We start from the raw sequence: 19,612 nt of genomic DNA, 5'->3' as shown, positions 1-19,612 counted from the left end.
TGTGCGATTAAGCTCACTGGGGGGAATGCGTATTTGCGCATCCCCCGAGGCCAGCTGTGTGCCAATGCGTCCACGCCGAGGCTGCCCTCGGTTAGTGAATAAAACAGGCGACAGTGGGTATCGTCCGGCGACGCAAACAGATCTATCTGCGCACGACCGAACTTCTTCCAAATTAGCTGGACCGTCTGGGGGTGGAGTCGCCATTCGCCGGGGCGCGCAGCTCGAGAAAGCGCGTCCGCTGCTGTATTGAGCGAGCCCGGAATGTGAATGGCACGAAGGGACCTCAGATGCTTCTGACTCCAAAGGAGGAGATGACGAGCGAGATGCGACAGGTGACGGGAGCGCAAACCGCCTTGACGGTTGATATACGCAACAGTCGCAGTGTTGTCGGTGCGTACTAGTACATCCTTCCCTCGCAGCTCCGTAGCGAAGCGTACGAGTCCCAGATATACTGCCCACAACTCTCGGCAATTGATATGCCAGTGCAACTGGGGTGCTGTCCACACCCCTGAAGCTGTAAGCTCGTCGTACGTGGCACCCCAGCCCGTGTCGGACGCATCTGTGTGTACAACAGCATGCTGAGCGATCTGTCTCATGGACACACCGGACCTGAGAAACGCGGGGTCCGACCACGGGGGGAATGTTAGGCGACACGCAGGTGTAATGGTTACACGATGGATGCCGGCGCGCCACGCTCTCCTCGGGACTCGATCGTGAAGCCAACGCTGAAGCGGTCTCATATGGAGCAGTCCGAGCGGTGTCACGGCCGCTGCTGCAGCCATATGCCCCAGGAGCTTCTGAAATTGTTTCAGCGGGACCGCATTCTTCCCTCGGAATGAACCGAGGCAAGTCAGAATTGACTGGACGCGCTCTTCTGTCAAACGCGCCGATAAATCGATCGAGTCCAGTTCCATCCCGAGAAAAGAGATCCTCTGCGTGGGGCAGAGTTTGCTCTTTTCCCAGTTGACCCGAAGACCCAAACGGGAGAGATGCCGAAGCGTTAAATCTCTGTGCTCGCACAGCGTCCGTCGAGAATGCGCTATTATAAGCCAATCGTCGAGGTAAGCCAATATGCGAACGCCGCTCTCTCTGAGGGGTTTTAACGCCGCCTCCACTACTTTCGTGAACACACGGGGAGAGAGGGATAGCCCGAACGGTAAAACTTTGTACTGGTATGCCCGTCCCTCGAACGCAAACCGGAGAAACGGTCTGTGACGAGGGATTATGGACACATGAAAGTACGCGTCTTTCAGGTCTATTGCCGCAAACCAATCTTGGGGGCGAATTGAATTGAATATTTGCTTCGGTGTTATCATTCTGAAGGACCTCTTCTGCAGAGATTTGTTCAGAACGCGCAAATCCAAGATCGGTCGCAACCCACCGCCTTTTTTGGGTACTATAAAATACGGGCTGTAGAAGCCCGATCTCATCTCGGTTGGAGGGACCGGCTCGATCGCGTCCTTCGCCAACAGGACTTCGACCTCTGCACGCAGTACGTGTGCATCGGACGCTTTCACCGTGGTGAAACGAATGCCCGAGAATTTGGGTGTGTGCCGGATGAATTGAATTTCGTAACCGAGGCGAACAGTGCGTAAAACCCAACGAGACGGGCTGGGAAGCTGAAGCCACGCCCCCAGGGACCGTACGAGGGGAATTAACGGCACTGCCGGGGTACCCGCGGTGGGGCGGCTGAGCGGGACAGGTGGTACTGCCGGTACGTCTGCTGGGACAGCATAAGTATCTACAGTATGTGTGTGTGTGACACTGACCTGAGCCCGCTGAGGGTGACGGTCGTCTGGTCTCCTCAGCGGAGAGCACAGACTCCGAGGAGGGTGCTGGTGGTCCCGTCTCCTCAGCGGAGAGCTGGAACTCCTCAGAACACCCGCTGGCGATAGAGGAGAGGGAGGAAGAGCATATGAATGCCCGCTCACATCTCTCTCGATCCTCTGAAGACCTGGAGAAGGAATAGGAATGCACTCTTTTTGTGGTTTTGTGGGTGCCGGCTGAGAAGCCGGCGGAACAGAAACAAAAGGAAACCAAAGATTCTCCACCCGGCCCTCTACCGGTGGAGGGAGCGATGCCATCACCGTCTCCCGTAGAGTGATCCCATCCCAATCCAGGTCGCCCGTCTCAGGGCCGCTTCGTCTTCCGTTTACCACGGGAAGCGGGTGGGGCGGGCGGGGCGGGCTGTCGACGGCTGTTCCCCCTCCGTGGCCTGGAAGATGTTCTAGTGGGGGGGGCGGAGGCAGCCGCCGCAGGGCGCCCTCGGCGAGGAGCAGACGGGCCCGCCGGCGCTGGAGGGCGAGATGCAGGTCGCTTGCGCCGGGGCATGATCTGTGCGATCGCCTCTGTCTGCTTCTGGGCGGCGGAGAACTGCTGGGCAAAAGACTCCACCGACTCACCGAAGAGGCCAGCCTGTGACACTGGAGCGTCCAAAAACTTGTTCTTGTCCGCTTCCGACATGTCAGCCAGACATAGCCATAAGTGGCGTTCCTGGACCACCATCGTGGACATGGCACGACCAATCGCCTGCGCTGCCACCTTCGTAGCGCGAAGAGCCAGGTCAGTGGCAGCCCGGAGCTCCGAAAGGACAGGCGAGTCGTGTCCTCCCTCGTGCAGATCCCTCAAGGCTTTGGCTTGGTGAACCTGCAGCAACGCCATTGCGTGCAGGGCTGAGGCCGCCTCTCCACATGCCTGGTGGGCAGCGCCCGTTAAACCGGAGGACTGTCTGCAGGCACGAGAGGGGAGGGTTGGGCGGTCCTTCCAAGAGGGAGCGTGTGCCGGACACAGCTGCATCGCGACAGCACGCTCCACGGGAGGGATCCCCGTATAACCCTTAGCGGCTCCGCTGGTGAGGGAGGTGAGGGGGGAGGGCTGAAACGGCCGTAATCTCATGGAAAACGGCGACTTCCAGGTTCTAGTCAGCTCCTCGTGCACCTCGGGGAAGAAAGGCACCGGTGGAGAGGGTTGTGAAACCCGGGCAGCTCCAAAGAACCAATCATCCAGGCGGGACGGTTCGGGCTGAGGGGGGGGAACCCACTCTAACCCTACGGTCTCCGCCGCTCGAGCGAGCACGGCCACCATCTCTGGATCGAACTCCGGCGTCCCAACCCGACCAGAGGGAGGAAGGGCGTCGGGGTCCACGTCAGGGGGAGGAGGCCCACCCTCGGATGCTGCGGCGTCGGTGGACCCGGAGGGCGGCACGATGGATTCTAGAGACATCGTAGAACACGATGCTGAAGTCTCCATCGGCACATCAACCGGCTGTGGATGAGGAGGCTGAGAGCCTGAGGACGAATCCCCCGCTCGGCTCAGCACAGTGATGCGCAGGTCGTCTTTTGAGAGCTTCACAGCCGCACCGTGGCGGCGTTCAGCACTCGCATGACGAGGGTTGCGTTTTTCCCGGAGGAAAGACAACCGTCTGCGCAAATCCACAAGGGACATGTTCTCGCAGTGAGAACACTTACCCCCAGCGAACGCTGCCTCTGCGTGCTCGATGCCCAAACACGAAAGACAACGCTCGTGACCGTCCTTCGGACCCATGTACTTGCCGCACCCAAGATCGCACGGACGAAAAGCCATCCTGAAAAGGACGCTGATGTCCGGATATACGAGAGAGTGGCTGCCTTTAACAAGGCACAAAGCTCTCTCGTATCACTCTTTTAGGGAAATTCACTCAGATGCTTAGTTGATGAGCGCACAGGAAGGCAACGCACACACAAAACTCAAAACAAAATAAAGATGTGGAGTCGTGGAATTAAGCGAAGCGTCCGCTGTGGTACTGCTAGTCCAACCAACTTCAGCAATCGAATCCCACCAGAGTAGAGTAGCTTCTCAGTAGCAGATACTGCCGGCTTTCGAAGCGATAAAAAGCTAATTTCCTCATTTGCACCTGCTGCTTATATACGCACCTGGCGGGGCGGCGCCAGCATTATGCAAATATCTCAATGCCAAGTTCATTGGCGTTTTAGTAGTATTCGAAGCAGATTGGTCTCTCTAAGCGAGTTCCCAATTCGTCGGTCACGACGTGACGTCGTAGTGACCGACTGAAAGGGAACTATATAAAATTTAAAGGGGGAAATTTTGGTCCCCTGTAAGCGTTACAGTTTGAGAACCCCTGATGAAGCCTATGGCTAATGAGTGGTAGTTTTGCTGCACGGCAATGAAAATAAACCATATAGTTCATTTCAGGGGTAGCGTGTTTGTGATGGCCAGCAGCCTTTAGGTTTCACTGTAAACACTTACTGTGTCCCATAGATGGAGCTGAATAAGAAGTCTGCTCTATGCTTACACTTTACGCTGATGCCAATATGCAGTTGGCATCTGGGGAGTGTTAATGGATGGCTTATCCCTCTAATACCACAAACAGACTCTCTTCCGAGACTGCAAAATAATCCTATTTAGAATCCCTGCAATAACACAACGAGACAATGGACGTTCATTTGGACGTTGCTTTGAAATCTAAAACGGACCAAATATTTTTAGTCGTAATCCTCCACCCCGTCACACAGAAACATGCAGAGAGGATATTAACAAAGCCACCAAAAGTCCAACTTTAAGAAAACCCACAAACTTCAGCCAAAGCTGCTGGCTCTTATTTCTGTAAACAGCTTTATGCTAATGTTCAGAAACTATACTTCTCTTAGTACTATTCATACCACATCTGCAGTGGTTTGTTTGTTGATATGAGTTTCTGTAAAGTTCAGTTTGAGCCAACAATAAAACTTTTAACAATATGTTAAGATCATATTTTTTGTCTACAAATCTCATCCGCTGACTAAAACGATTTCTCTTTGCTTCAGATCTCCGGGCAAAGATTGAAGCGATTAGCAAATATCAAAATTACACAACTTTTAAAGATCCAATCTGTTCTCAATGGACAAAATCAAGTTAAATCCTACCTTTTTTTTTATTTCAGAAGCCGTTTTATTTGGATATACGTCACGACAGGGAAAATAAGATAACTTCTGTTTCTTTGTGACTTTACGATTTTTTTATGACAGAAGCAAATCACAATACAACAATGAATAAATAAAAATAAACAAATATGTTTTTGATTACTGTAATATATATATATATATATATATATATATATATATATATATATATATATATATATATATATATATACATACAAGTATTTACAGAGCAGTGTACTATTGTTATACAGCCTTTGATTGATGTTTACTTTACTTTATTATTATTATTATTATTATGTATTACATTAATTAACTAAATAATAATTAATTATATCACTGTAATGTAAGTCTAATAAGAGCATTGTTAAAGGGTACAAGACAATCTGACTTTTTCCATGTTTAGACGGTTTCTTCGGATGCACGTGCGCTGACGCGATACACGTCTGGATCCGAATTTTACTTCCGGTTTCGTTTTTTTGAATGGTCTGACTAGTTGCTAAACTGATCTCTTGAACAAATGCCTCGTCGAAAATAACAAATGTTTTGGTTTCCTAGGTAATATATGTGTTGTTTTTTGGCTTGTTATATAGAATTTTGTTGTTATTTATTCTTAGCGGAGTTTACCGGAAGTTACGCGCGGACCACGACAGCCGCATGTTTATGTTGTTACTGCTGAAACGTCTATAATTTGGTCCCCAGTGCTTCTATCAACATACAAAATGTGAAAAAGATCAACCCAGTAACTTAGTTTAGGTAAACAATTCTCTGCAAGCATGTGAAAAAATAGGTCATAGAAATTTGACTCCCCCTGTGATGTCACAAGGGGATAATACCGCCTCTTAAGCTGCACTATCCAACCACGACACTGCCATTTAGTGCAGAGATTAGCTCATTTCCATTTTTGCTCGCACCCACAAAGTGGCAATTTTAACATGATATGATAAATTATCTCTATATTATTTTGAGCTAAAACTTCACATATGTACTCTGTAGACACCAAAGATTTATTTGACATCTTAAAAAAGTCTTGTGATATGTCCCCTTTAAATAATGTAAATAACAAAAAATAAATAAATCAAATGTTTAGATGCATTACAGTAATAGGAAATGAATGAAAGTGTGCATAACTATCATAAAAATAATATCTCAAAGATATCTAAAATGTGTTTTAGTTCACCCTCAAATAATCTTAAATCTCTTGCTGTAGTTTATGATGCTGAAGTTTTTGATGCTGCATTTTACTTGTGGTCAGGTTTAGTCCACATGGGAATATAGAGGAGGCCGCCCTGCACAGTTAAAACATGTTTGATTTCCAGATTTGGAAATGCCAGGATGTGGCTTTAAATGAGACAAACCGAAGCAAATCTTTCTTCCCGAAATCTTTTTGCACAATTTGTCAGGGAAAACAAGATTTACGTCTTCATCCTTGATGCTACACAATGCACGCAACTTCTTGAAAGAGACTAAAGCAATTGTGCATAAAAAGACAATCATAGACCAGTGCGGTCAAGAGAACCAAAGCGTCCAACTTTTGGTCTAGGATAAAGTCTGCTTTTGCGGGCAGAGGATCAGGATGTGCTGCCGTGGGGTTAACGTCCTCACAGGGTCTAAAGAAAGCTACGTTTTATTACCTTAAGATGAATTAAATGTTTTTACAGTACGTGCCAGGTTTACATGAATAATAAGACTTTGTCGGTCAACTTAATAATAACAAACATTGTTTGCAGTGGTTTCTAAAATGACTGAAGGTTTCCCAGCACTATAATTTAACCATAATCTGAAGTTAAAATCCTCACATACAGCCGTACACTTCAATGTCCACATCTGACAGAGAAAGGTTGGCACGAGACTCAGAAAACTTCGAAAAACATGAAGCAGCATTGTTTGTTTTCATGTTTGGCATATGTAGCTTGTTTAACAGGCTTATTTGTTAATCTCTGCATAATTTGTACTATTTCTGTTATTTTATCTTGATACCTAAATATATTTTTTCAGTGTAATTTGTTTCATGATAAGTTATGTTTTCTTTATCTTGCTTTATGTGCCTATTTTATTATTCTTTGCATTCACATTCCAGTTTTTATACTAAATGTCGCTTTTAAAAATATGTGTCCAATATTTAGAGGCCGCTGCTTGTGATCAATGACAAAATGAATAATTTCCATATAACACAGCATTTACAACATACACTAATTTGAATTTTGCCTCAGGAGGGTGTTAAAATGTACAGCACTCTTATATTTCACTTACCCGAGACTAAAGAGCGGCCGCTTCACTTAAAATTAAAATCAAATGACATATAATGAGACATTTTCAGCTGGCTGAAGAATGAAAGACCCGCAGGTATAAGTTTGTAGAGGTCATTGATTGATGGATGCCTGGGAAAAATGCCAGACTAAAATTGCATCAATCATGATTATATTAACATGAACTGTGCAGTTTTCAGCACGGGCTGTGAAAAAGAAATGTGATATTCGGCACTGACATAGCCACAGGGATGTAGATCTGTGGGAAACGGAGTGTAACATGTTTGGATTAGAGAGCTGGTGATAGCAAAACATTTTGCATTTATTTGCACTCATACACAACCAAAAGCCTTAGGGAGTTTTGACACTCATACTCATGCATGAACATTTTCACAGTGCTTTACTGCATGAATAGCAGACCCTCTAATTAAAGACTTTACTATTGCAAACGATTTTATAAATAATCATGCTAATTTTTTTCCATTTCACATTTTTGATCTGTTTATTATCTCCACAGCATGTCTGTTCCGCTACAACTGGCTGTCTTTTGTCTACCTCATCTATCTTTTACTCATCCCGCTGTTTGCCGAACCGACAAAGACAGCAATGCAAGGTGAGTGTTTCATATTGCCATCTTCACTTACAGTCATTTAAATTCAGCCTAGACATTTCCCGTGTGATAACTTGCATTCCACCTTTAATGAGCTGCACTTTGGATGTTAAAGGTGAGGTGGGTAATTTCTGTGCCACTAGTGGCACTGATTGGAATTGCGAAAGTTATTCGAAACAGGTTTTGCCATCCATTTTGTTCCACCCCAAACAGATAACCCTGATTTACCCCATAGACTGTAAAAAATATGGATGTAGTGTCCGTGACATTACCCATACGTTTGTGAAGAGATTTTTTGAAGCCAATTGTTGCTGGAGCCTGCCGGAGCCATCTTGGCAGCGTGTCACTTTGCATCACTCGCATATAACCGAAAATGGGTAAAGAGGTTTCTAACTGACTGGTTTCTAAAACCACCCCCGCCCAGAGCCTGCTCTGAAGTGGCAGTTCACCCGTCAATCAAGTGGCCACGCCCTTAATTTTGCAGAACTTCAAGGCTTAATCACAGTTGTCAAAATTAGCTATAAAGCCAAAACCACTTTTTGTACCAAGCTGTAAACATATTTATTTCTGTGGTAAAGTTGGGCATTTTGACATGTTGGGTCTATGGCAGAGATGGGCAACTTCGGACCTGGAGGGCCGGTGTCCTGCAGAGTATAGCTCCAACTTGCATCAGCACACCTGCCTAAAAGTTTTTAATATGCCTAGTAAGACCTCAATTGGCTGCTTCAGGTGTGTTTAATCATGGTTGGAGCTAAACTCTGCAGGACACCGGCCCTCCAGGACCGAAGTTGCCCATCCCTGGTCTATGGGATTAACTCCCTTTTGGAGCCTGTCTCCAGTGGCCAGTCGATGAATTGCAGTTTTAGTCACTCTCGTGTTGGCTTCACAATAGAGACTGGAAGGTTGGCCCTTGCTTTACCCTCATGCCATTGGAATCAGAAGTAGATATATTAAACCATTGCATAACATTTGAGTAAAATAAAATTCATGTTTATAATAATTAATTATGTCAGAAGTCATGGGGACACAGATGGAGATGCATTTCTTTTCCTGAGACTTGATATTACATAATTTGTATGAATTTGGCAATGCTTTGATCCATTCAAATTATACATTTTATGTGTATTGCCTAAAGCAAAAGAAAGACCCTCATGTGCATTAGACTGAAATAGGAGAAAATATTTTAACTCTTAAAAACAGAAGCGGCTGGTGACTTCTTTTTTCGAGGGCGCTCGATGCGCAGTTTGTCACAACATGTATGTAGCCCATAATGTTTGTGGCTTGTAATTTCAAAATATGTATTCTGCACGTCGAGTGATCCTGTGTGCATCACGTGTCTTGTCAAAATAAGTGCCTCATGCAGAGACGCATCAAAAGGGTTTATGATAAAAAAGACACTCGCGTTTGCCAGATACTCGCATAATCTCATGTGTAATCAAAGTTTAGTGTTAAGGGAGTGTCTTGCGTGTATTTTGTGAACGTGAGCGTCTCTTTTATCATAAACGGTTTTGATGCGTGTGCAGCAGGCACTTATTTTGAACAAAACACGTGATGCACATGGTTCACATGACGCAACAAACACATATTTTGAAAGCACGAGAAACACACATGACACTCCGAACAAATATTTTGAATTTGCGCCCAAATGGGCTAAATGGTTCTATAAAGAACCTTTAACAACTAAATAACATTTCTGTTTAAAAAAATGTAGTGACAAATTTCTTCAGATTATAAAAGTGTAAAAAAGAAATGGTTCTTCTTTGAGGACCCAAAAATGGCTGACAGGAACCTTTTAAGCATTTTATTTATAAATCCAACATTTAACATAATCGCTTAATATATTACAGGAAGAATTTGAGTAGCTCAGAGTGATTATTTACAACTATAGGCACAAGATTGTGTGTCATGAGTAATATATGATGTGTTTAAAAGTAAGTGATTGTGTTTTACACGGTCATGACATCTGCATGTCATTCTTACGTTCACGACCCACAATACATCTTCTCATGTCAAGAATAGCAGAGATCTTCATGATTAACTTTCTATATGAAGGTTCATTGTGTACTTGTCACTAACATATTTCTGTTGAAATGAAACATATGTGGTTCCTCAAAAAAAAAACGACAACTTACAAGCTTAAATGCATTACATTCTAAGGGTCTTTTTCTTTATGTTGATATTGAATGGAGGGGGATTCAGCCTATAGCTATGATGTTTGAAAACTAAAACTTAGTTTCTCAGCGACTGGCAATACCATGTTTACTGAGGGGTTTGGTGAGTGGGAGAAGCTGGAATGCAGTCTCCTCAGTTTTCCCGGCATTCCTCAATGTGTCATTGGTTCACAAGTTTATCTATTACCTCATTACATTCACCGTATCAGCCTCAAGATTGAGAAGCAGGCCAAAAACTAGATACACTTTCAGCCACACAAGAAGTCAATTCTGCACATGATTTACCCTCTTGTTTCAAAGGGTATTTTTTTAACTGGGATTTATACATCATATAAATAATGAAGAATTATATTAAGCTAAATAAATAAAAAGCTTTCCATTGATGTATGTTTTGTTAGGATAGGACAATATTTGGCTGAGATACAACTATTTGAAAATCTGGAATCTGAGGGTGCAAAAAATCTAAATATTGAGAAAATCGCCTTTAAAGTTGTCCAAATGAAGTCCTTAGCAATCTTAAATATATTTAATATTTTCATGGAATACTTAACATCATTTTGACTCATACAATATATTGTTGGCTGTTGCTGCAAATATACTCGTGCTATTTATGACTGGTTCCCTTTTAAAGGAACTCCACGTTGCGTCAGAGAGCTGACGCTTTGGGAATGCCTACAGCGTGACGGCGTCTGAGTATGTATCAAATTCGACCAGTGGTTGTTTGTGACGTCATAGGCAGAAGCCAGGAGCATAAATAGGCTAAAAAAAGGATCTCCACTTTATCTGGCATATGCCGAAGCGGGTAATTTCAAATTGATTGCTAATAATATATCCTATACTTACAAGCACTCTTTTTCTTCCATCTTGGACAACCAACCAATCACAGTCTTCAAAAGATTGTGTCACACGTAGCAATGGGGTCAAACCCCGCCTCCTCACTAAGATAAAAGTTTTTGTCTTAAAAGTTGCTCTCAGATCAGTCCCGAATAGCTCTTAAGCTAAGACTCCTACGTAAAAGTTTTTAAGCTAAATTAGTTTTCTGAGAGGACTCTTAGAATCTTAATGAATACGGGCCCAGGACATTTTTTTTAACTTATCTATTCCTAAACAAACTCTTTAAATGGATTAGATATCCGTTTAACAAATATACTGTACAAACTTTTGATTTTATGATTTTTTTTGCATTTACAGGCACATATTAATATTTGTCCAATGACATTTCATCTAGCATGCATGCTACTACCCAGTCTCACAAAATTATGTACCTATAGTCACTTAATTTTTTTTATTATTTTTCGTGATACTGTCACGAATTTCCGCGGTTTTTCGTGATCGTATCACAAATTTCTGTTTATGTGTCATTATAATGCATTGGTTACTCAACTGCTTTTTCCTATTTTCAAACCATTTTCGCTTCGTTTTAGGGTTAGATTTGGTGTTTGTGTTAGGATGTCACGTGAAGTTTTGGATTATACTATTGTTTTCTGATTTATTTTTTATATTTTCTAAATTTTAAACCATTGTAGCCTGGCGTTAGGGTGAGAGTTGGGTTTGGGTAAGGATGTCATTTTATGTAAATTTAACCCTAAATCGAAGCGAAAATGGTAAGAGATTAGGACAAAACAACTGAGTAACCAATACGTGAGAATAACACATAAACAGAAATTCGTGATACGATCACGAAAAAACGCGGAAATTCATGACAGTATCATGAAAAAGAATACAAAAATTACGTGACTAGAGGTACGTAATTTTGTGTGACTGGGCTGCATGTTGCCTCCCTCTAAAGGCACCTAAAAACACAGAAACATTGATTAATTGGGACAATGTACTCAAATGTTTCTAACCAGGAGAAATCAGTGCCTTTCATGTTAAAAGACATGCAATCTTTACAATCATCAAAACATAGTTTAATCCCAGATAGTTTACCCTTAATCCCAGCAGTAGTCACAGTGGCTCGGATGAGATTTCCCTTCAGTATTCAGAACATGAGAAAGATGAGTAAACATTAAAAATTAGTTCCCACAAAACCCTTATTCTTTTCAAATTCACATCCTGGGCAAGTTGTCCACCCAAATTACTTGATGAGATCACGTCTAAGTCTGGTTTGATCCCTTTAACCTACATAAACAAGCCATAAACAAACACTCTAACTGGAGGCGTGCTGATAATGCTATCGTAATATCTACAATATTTATAATACAGATGTTGCTCATACCTTAATAAGCAAAGATGTCATCAAGAGAGATGAGAGATTGATATGAACTTACAGCTCATTTATTACCAGAACAGATGCATGAAGTTTGTTTATATGGAGGGAGGGTCTGGAGAACTACCAGAAGAGCACAATCTGAGCGTTCCTAGACTCTTCTTCCTTTGACACTCGTGTTTGAGGCTTGCACAGGCTCGTCCGCTCTGTCTGTCTGAGTTAGGAGATTCCAGCCTTCGGCGATGAAGTTTAACAGCTGTAATTGAGTTGAGTTGATACGGGCTCCTCTGAACCTGAGGACAAGCTGACCCGTATGATTTTAACAGACTCTCTATTGCTTTATCAGTGCTTCTTGCTTGGGCAAGTATTACTATTGTTAGTGTTCATACTTAGTGTTTTTCACCCAATACTTTGGTGTGTAACTGGTCTTGCATTGCTTGTGAACCAGACATGAATGACACCTTAAATTGTGTGGCTTGTTGAGCAGAAATACTGTAGCTTAGTTGAGCATTGCATTAGTAGTGCAAAGATGATGGGTGCGAGTTTTATTTATTCAATAAATGCATATTTTTTTGAAAACCAGACCATATTACAAATATACCGAGCCCCCAAGGTGACATTGGAGTAAAAAAATCGAAAGTTTAGTGACACGAAACCTTCACATGCAGAACTTTTTTAAAGTTTAGTTTCGCATGTGCACGTGAAACTATCGCGTGCGCACGTGAAACTATCGCGTGCGCACGTGAAACTATAGCGTGCGCACATGAAACTGTAGTGTTTAGTTTCTCGTGCGCACGTAAAACTATAATGTGTGCACATGAAACTATCGGATGCGCACATGAAACTATCGCTTTCACATGCACACGCAATAGTTTGGTGTGCGCATGCGATAGTTTCACGTGCGCACATTATAGTTTTACGTGCGCACGCAAAACTAAACACGATAGTTTCATGTGTGCACGCGATAGTTTCTTTTGCGCACGTGAAACTAAACTTGATTTAATTTTTGCTCCATATCCCCTTAGGGACTTATTTTCCAATACACATAAAAAGTAATAAGAGGTGGGGGGTTAAATTGCTTCTTGGTGTCATTTTTGGCACGTTATTGTTATTTTTTTAATAATATTTCAAATTCATAATATTTTGTAATTTTATATATCAGCACAATTATCTGCAGTTATTATTCAATATTGCCTTTGCAAAACTGGTAAGATGTGTGCTTGTATTTTCAGTAGTGATCAGACTTAAAAGTGGATAGTGTGTATGGATCAAAATGTCAGAGAGTTGGGTGGACTCTTTTAAGATCTATGCATACTGCATTTAAACGTTTTACTGAACATGCATAAGCACAAATTGGATAAACAAAATTGGAGAAAGTTGCAAACGAATCATTTAAGGCATTACGTTGGCACATATGATGCTCATCTAATGACAGCTTTTTACTGGGAAGTGCAGATATCTTACACACAGTGCTCAAGCTGTGCTTAAAGACGCTGACGTATGAATGTCAGGAGTTCACGGTGTTAGCTGACTGCCCGCGGCTGGCCAGATGAAGACATTTCCCGTCTCTACAGCTGTTGTCTTGCACCATCACCTCTTTATGGCACGGCTCATCTCCGGCATGTGACATCATAGCTGTGCTCTTCTGAAATTGAGTTGCCTTCACACAACTTTCATTTCTATACATATTTCTGTATGGCCTAAACATACAAGTATATAAACATTTGACTGGAATGTTTATACATGATCTTTCAGTTTGTATCCAAAATTTGGCGTGAGTTCATAGGCGGAAGCCAGTGAGCATAAATAGGCTGAAAATGAACACCCACTTTATCTGGCATATGCCCAAGTGGGTGTACAGGTACGCCGGAAGTATGGCAAAGGAGATGCAGCATCTAGTTCCCTTTTAAGGGAACAGAGGTTACATATCTAACCTGAGACGTTTTGTGGTCCAGGTCCAGGAAAGTGTTTAATGGAAATGCCAATTGCATTGTTAAAAATTAAACCACTTAAATGTAACAAATTTTTATTTAGTTACTGATGAAGATAACAAAACAAAGTAAAATGATTAACACCAAAAAGTTAAATGGATAGACGTTTATCAAATAAAGTGAATAAAACATAATTGTATTTATGATGTGTGGTGGAAGTTCCAGAAAAAAATGCAAAAAAATCTTGTATTAAAGGAATTTTCTTAAAAGAAAAATCCAGATAATTTACTCACAACCATGTCATCCAAAATGTTGATGTCTTTCTTTGTTCAGTCGAGAAGAAATTATGTTTTTTGAGGAAAACATTGCAGGATTTTTGTCATTTTAATGGACATTAATAGAGCCCAACATTTAATACTTAACTCAACACTTAACAGTTTTTTTCAGCGGAGTTTCAAAGGACTATAAACGCAAACTTCCCAAACTTTTAAACAACAACTTCTCGTCTAGATCCGGTCCAGCGCGACCTAACGTAAATGCGTAGTGACGTAGGGAGGTCACTTGTTACATATATAAAACGCACATTTGCGGACCATTGTAAACAATAAACTGACACAAAGACATTAATTAATATCATTCAACATACAACAACGTCGGAACGGTCCTCTTTCAACACATTTGTAAACACTGGGGCGGAGTTTCGCGTTCGTCCTCTGTGACCTCTTGACGTTATGCCGTATTACGTGGGGTCACGCTGCTGCATCACGACCGTTTCTAGACGAGAAGTTGTGGTTTAAAAGTGCATATTTTTTATTTTTCTTGTCAAAAATGACAATCGTTTTACTAGATAAGACCCTAATGCCTCGTTTGGGATCGTTTATAGTCCTTTGAAACTCCGTTGAAAAAAACTGTTAAGTGTTGAGTTAAGTATTATGTTGGGCTCTATTAAAGTCCATTAAAATTAGAAAAATCCTGCAATGTTTTCCTCAAAAAACATAATTTCTTCTCGACTGAACAAAGAAAGACATCAACATTTCGGATGACATGGTGGTGAGTAAAATATCTGGATTTTTCTTTTAAGAAAATTGACTATTCCTTTAAGATATTTGACCATATATCAATGCCATTGTTTTGTCTCAAGATGCATACCAGTAATGTTTTTGTAAAGCACTGCAAGTAAAAACTATTAAATGCCCTAATATAACTATCTAAACCCTGTCTGGGAAACAGTTTTTACAAGTTTATAATTTGCTATATTACCACACCTAATTTTATATCTTGCAACCTTTATTGGTCCAGAAGGACATATTCAAGTTACCTTAAACCTGAATGGTGTGGCGTTTAGATGTTGAACTGAAAATCTTTTGTCTTTGTTCAGCTTGCGTTCTTGCAGTACATCTGTTTGTTTTGTTTAGACCCTCCACATGAGGGTTGAGTCAGACCCTGCAAATGTACCTCAGCTGGCCCTGCGTCATCACGGCCAGATGTTACCTATTAATAACAGCGCCTTTACCTCTCCTTAGCCACGATTGTTTAAAGGTGCTGATGTAAAACTGGGTAGATCTCATCGGACAATTACCGAGGGAGAAATGAAACCGAAGGTGGATTTTAGGATTCCTTACTGCTTCTTTACCAAATGTCAGACATTTTATTACAGCACTCTTAGTGAACATATTACAATCAGGTCAAGTTGGGATCTTGGAAAGCAGGCCGTAAACCAAGAGGAATCTGAAGACGGACAGTAAAAATTATCTATTATGTCAAGCTAACCTTGAGCTTGTATTGTGAGGGACACATTTTTAAGTAATGAGTAACCCTGTGATCCCCCAAAGAAAAGGAGAAATATGACTTACGTACCGCAGAACGAAGTACAAACAGACAATCTGTACACTTGAGGGGATGCAGGAGGTAAGATGGTTTCCTGAGGAAACCTAACTGAATGGAGAGGTCGTCAGAGAGGGACCTCGACCCACCGAAACACGGCCTTACCTCGCTTCCTCAGGAAGTCGTGTGACCCGTGATTCACAGTTCCTAACAGGGGGCAGTCGTCTTTATTTATTTATTTATTTATTTTGTAACTCTTTATAAACACCAGGAAATGTAGCTCTTGGAATTAAGTTCGCTTTTAATATACAGTACAACCTAAAAAATGCTGGGTTATTTTAACACACGATTGGGTCAAAAAGGGGACAAACCATTGGGTGAAATAAACTTAGAAAATGTTTATATTTGACCCAACCATGGGTTGAACCAAACCAGCATTTTGGGCAAAAACAATCCAGCATTGCTTAATTTACAGTATAACCCAGCAGTTTTTAGGGAGTTCTTTAGGCCTACCGAGATGCATTTACATGAATGCATTTGGTAAATACTTTTATTCAAATCGACTTTGTCGAGTGCATTCAAAATATACAGTATTGTGCAAAAGTCTTAGACCACCATGCCAGAATTAGATTTGTTGTTTTTGCAATGTTATAGTGATCATATATAATTGTTTCTCAGTCTCTTTAGTGGAATACATCCAGAAAATGTGGTATTAAAAACTGTATAAAAATATAAACTGATGTGTTAAGGATTTAGGGTAAAATCCCTTTCCACTTGAGCAATAGCAGGAAACTGCAGGATCTCTTAAACCTAAATAAAATTGAATCCTAATTTCTAATTTTAAAGAAATTTTTCTTTTTACTTCATTCTGCTCAAAAACGCTCAAGATGTGTTTAGTGCAAAGAGAGGTCACACTAAATACAGATGATGCCTAAAGAAGACATTAGTCCTGAAAATTATTATTTTTTTTATTTTTTGGCCATATTTCCTGTATTTTCTGTTTGTATCTTAATAAAATAGATTGAAAAATAAATATCCGATGGACATTAAAACTTCTAAAACAACAAGTCTGGTGGTGGTGGCCTAAGACTTTTGCACAGTACTGTATATGTACTGTGGGTGATTCTCACGAAATTAGACTTATGAGGTATAATGAAACATTTTGATAAAAAAGTAAATGCAAAGTAAGAGTATCAAAATAAGAAGCATACAGTTACAAACATCTCGTCATGTACTATTTTGCACATGATTTCAAATTATGTCATACAAACCAATTTTGTTGGTTTTTCCACATTTAAGGGGAAAATTTTCATTACCGCAACGTGTCCATGACATGATTTGGGTTCTTTGACATGGAAATATTTATAATTAAAAAATCTAAAAAAATAAAAATCTTCAGTGCATGTTATACTATAAACATTTACAGTAAAGAAACATGTGGTATTTGGTGATCATTGGTAAATGTAGAGACAATAATAAGGAATATAAATGTGTCCAAAAACAATTTTCAATCATTGTTTAAGCCCTCAAGGAACTAACATTAAAAAAATTGTTGTGAGGGACATAATTGACTGTGACACTCAAGATGGCTACCAGGTAAGCAGTTCTTATTTTTTCTCTCCAGATAAAAATTTAAATTTAGTTTGTCATTGTACCTAGACAACTTTTTAGTTCTCATTACCGAAACATGAGTTTGTAAATGCATATATTTAATGTAATATCATGTTGCGGTAATGATAATTTTTTATAATGATAATCTAAAAAAATGTAAATAATTTTATAGGACATATGTTTTAAATCCTCTAAAAAAATTATGGTTATAGTAAGTTCAGACCTTAATCTTATTTGTGCAAAAAAACTAAATTGGCTTCAAGTTTTTTTTTTTACGATTCTGATGCCGGACACAGATTTCGTGAGAATGGACACTGGATTTCGTGAGAGTCACCCTTATATCAGTTTGTGTGTCTCTGGAGAATCGAACCCATGAGCTTTGCATTGCTACCAGTTTAGCTGCACTAACACATAATATCGTGCAAGCTGACAAACTGTTTTATGTTTTTATCACGCATTATACAAAGCTTGACTCCTCAAGGATTGGCATGAAAATGAGTTTAGGCAAAATAAACAAAAGTGTCTTTTGGAGGCATAAGGATATTTGGTATGCACTCTTATTGCTAAAATTTTTCCTCAGGCATTTTAAAGACTCCTGTTAGTTTTGGCTTTGTGAGCATATTTGTTCAATAATGAATAACTGATATTAAGACTCTGTCTACGATATCTCGAAACATTTAGTTTTTTGTCTACCTCAAACACATTTATGCAGGTCATTCCTAGGACACCGTGCCATTTATGCTGATACAGCACTATTGTTTATCATATTACTTGAAAAGGTTCTTGCTGTACTTTAGAGAAATCATATTTCCACCAGACATCACCATTTTTTGAATTACAAACATGTAATTTATCAAATAATGTGACCGTGACAATAGATTCTGTATCCTGTAAATCAGTTGTTATAAAACAGGGGGGCATAGCACCCGTGCCAGGTGCGCCCCATGTTTATGATATTATATGAAATATATAAATTTGTCATAAATGCTGTGTTATCAAATTTAAGAAGAATAAAGCGTCTAAAAACACAGGACAACAGAAAGAATAGCTATTTTTTGTTGATAATAAAAAGTATTGCTGTGATTTGAGATTAGCTCACCTAGTCTGTTTTCATATTAGTTCCACAGTTTTGCAAACATTTCCACCTACTGCCAAAAAGTTTGCTGTAATACATCATACACTTGAGAAGTTCATGGCATCAGACCGGAGAACAAATAACCTTAAAGCACTAGCTGTGTAATATATATCTAGCAAAATTCAAGAGATAAACATAAAGGCAATGGATATGCACTTAAAGGCTCTGGGACAGATAATCATATTATATACATTTTGCATAGCATGCAACTTACAGTAATTTTGTTAAACCTATTTTGTATATATATTACAGCAATTTGTTTAGCATAATTTTTTATGCCTTTCACAAACGTGGGTTGGGTATGCCAGGAAGAAAGGGTCAGACTAGGACTTTGTTCATTTTTTATAAATGAATCAGAGGCTATGATGATTCAGTTTCTTGATATGTAAACTTGGGAACCAGATGGTGAGATAAACACGATTGTGTCCCAAAGCGTCTATTTAACTATATTGGTTTTAAATGACAAATGTATAAGAAATCTTCTTGAACTGTTTTTGCCTTACATAGACTTTTAAAGAGGAGGACACCAATTTATCTTACAAGTTATTTTATAATTTAATGTTTTATGAATTTATTTTAAATTTTATAACGATTTTAAGTTATTTTATTAATATTATTTCTGGACTTTTAAAGCTTTGATATGCATGTAGGCACTAAACAGTGAAGTGTGTTTTGGGTATTTAAATTCTTTCTTTTGTCTGGCATTTTTGTTAAATCAACACATATATTTATGTTACTTTAACTTAAAAAATTAAGTTGAACAATTTCATCTTGAATTTATTACACTGTAAAAATACTTTGCTACCTTAAAATTTTTTGTTGAATCAACTCGAATTTACAATCAATTCAACTTACTATTATTTATCTTGACTAGAGATGATTTGTTATAATGGCAGGTGAGTTGTTATAACTTATAAAATTAAGTTGACTTTTCTATATATATATATATATATATA

General features: G+C 40.3%; 1 protein-coding gene across 1 annotated transcript in view; it reads left to right on the top strand.

Moving 5' to 3' along the window:
* piezo2a (piezo-type mechanosensitive ion channel component 2a) overlaps positions 1–19,612 on the top strand; it is a 144,509-nt gene that overhangs the window by 18,194 nt on the left and 106,703 nt on the right. The window contains exon 2 of the mRNA XM_065294788.2: positions 7,683–7,778. Coding sequence (XP_065150860.2) covers positions 7,683–7,778 — 96 coding nt within the window. The remainder of the gene's footprint in view (positions 1–7,682; positions 7,779–19,612) is intronic.

This window comes from Paramisgurnus dabryanus, chromosome 22 (assembly GCF_030506205.2).
Source record: "Paramisgurnus dabryanus chromosome 22, PD_genome_1.1, whole genome shotgun sequence".
Classification (NCBI taxonomy): Eukaryota; Metazoa; Chordata; class Actinopteri; order Cypriniformes; family Cobitidae; genus Paramisgurnus; species Paramisgurnus dabryanus.
The sequence above is the reverse complement of the archived record's forward strand: the minus strand, read 5'-3'. Positions and strand labels throughout refer to the sequence as shown.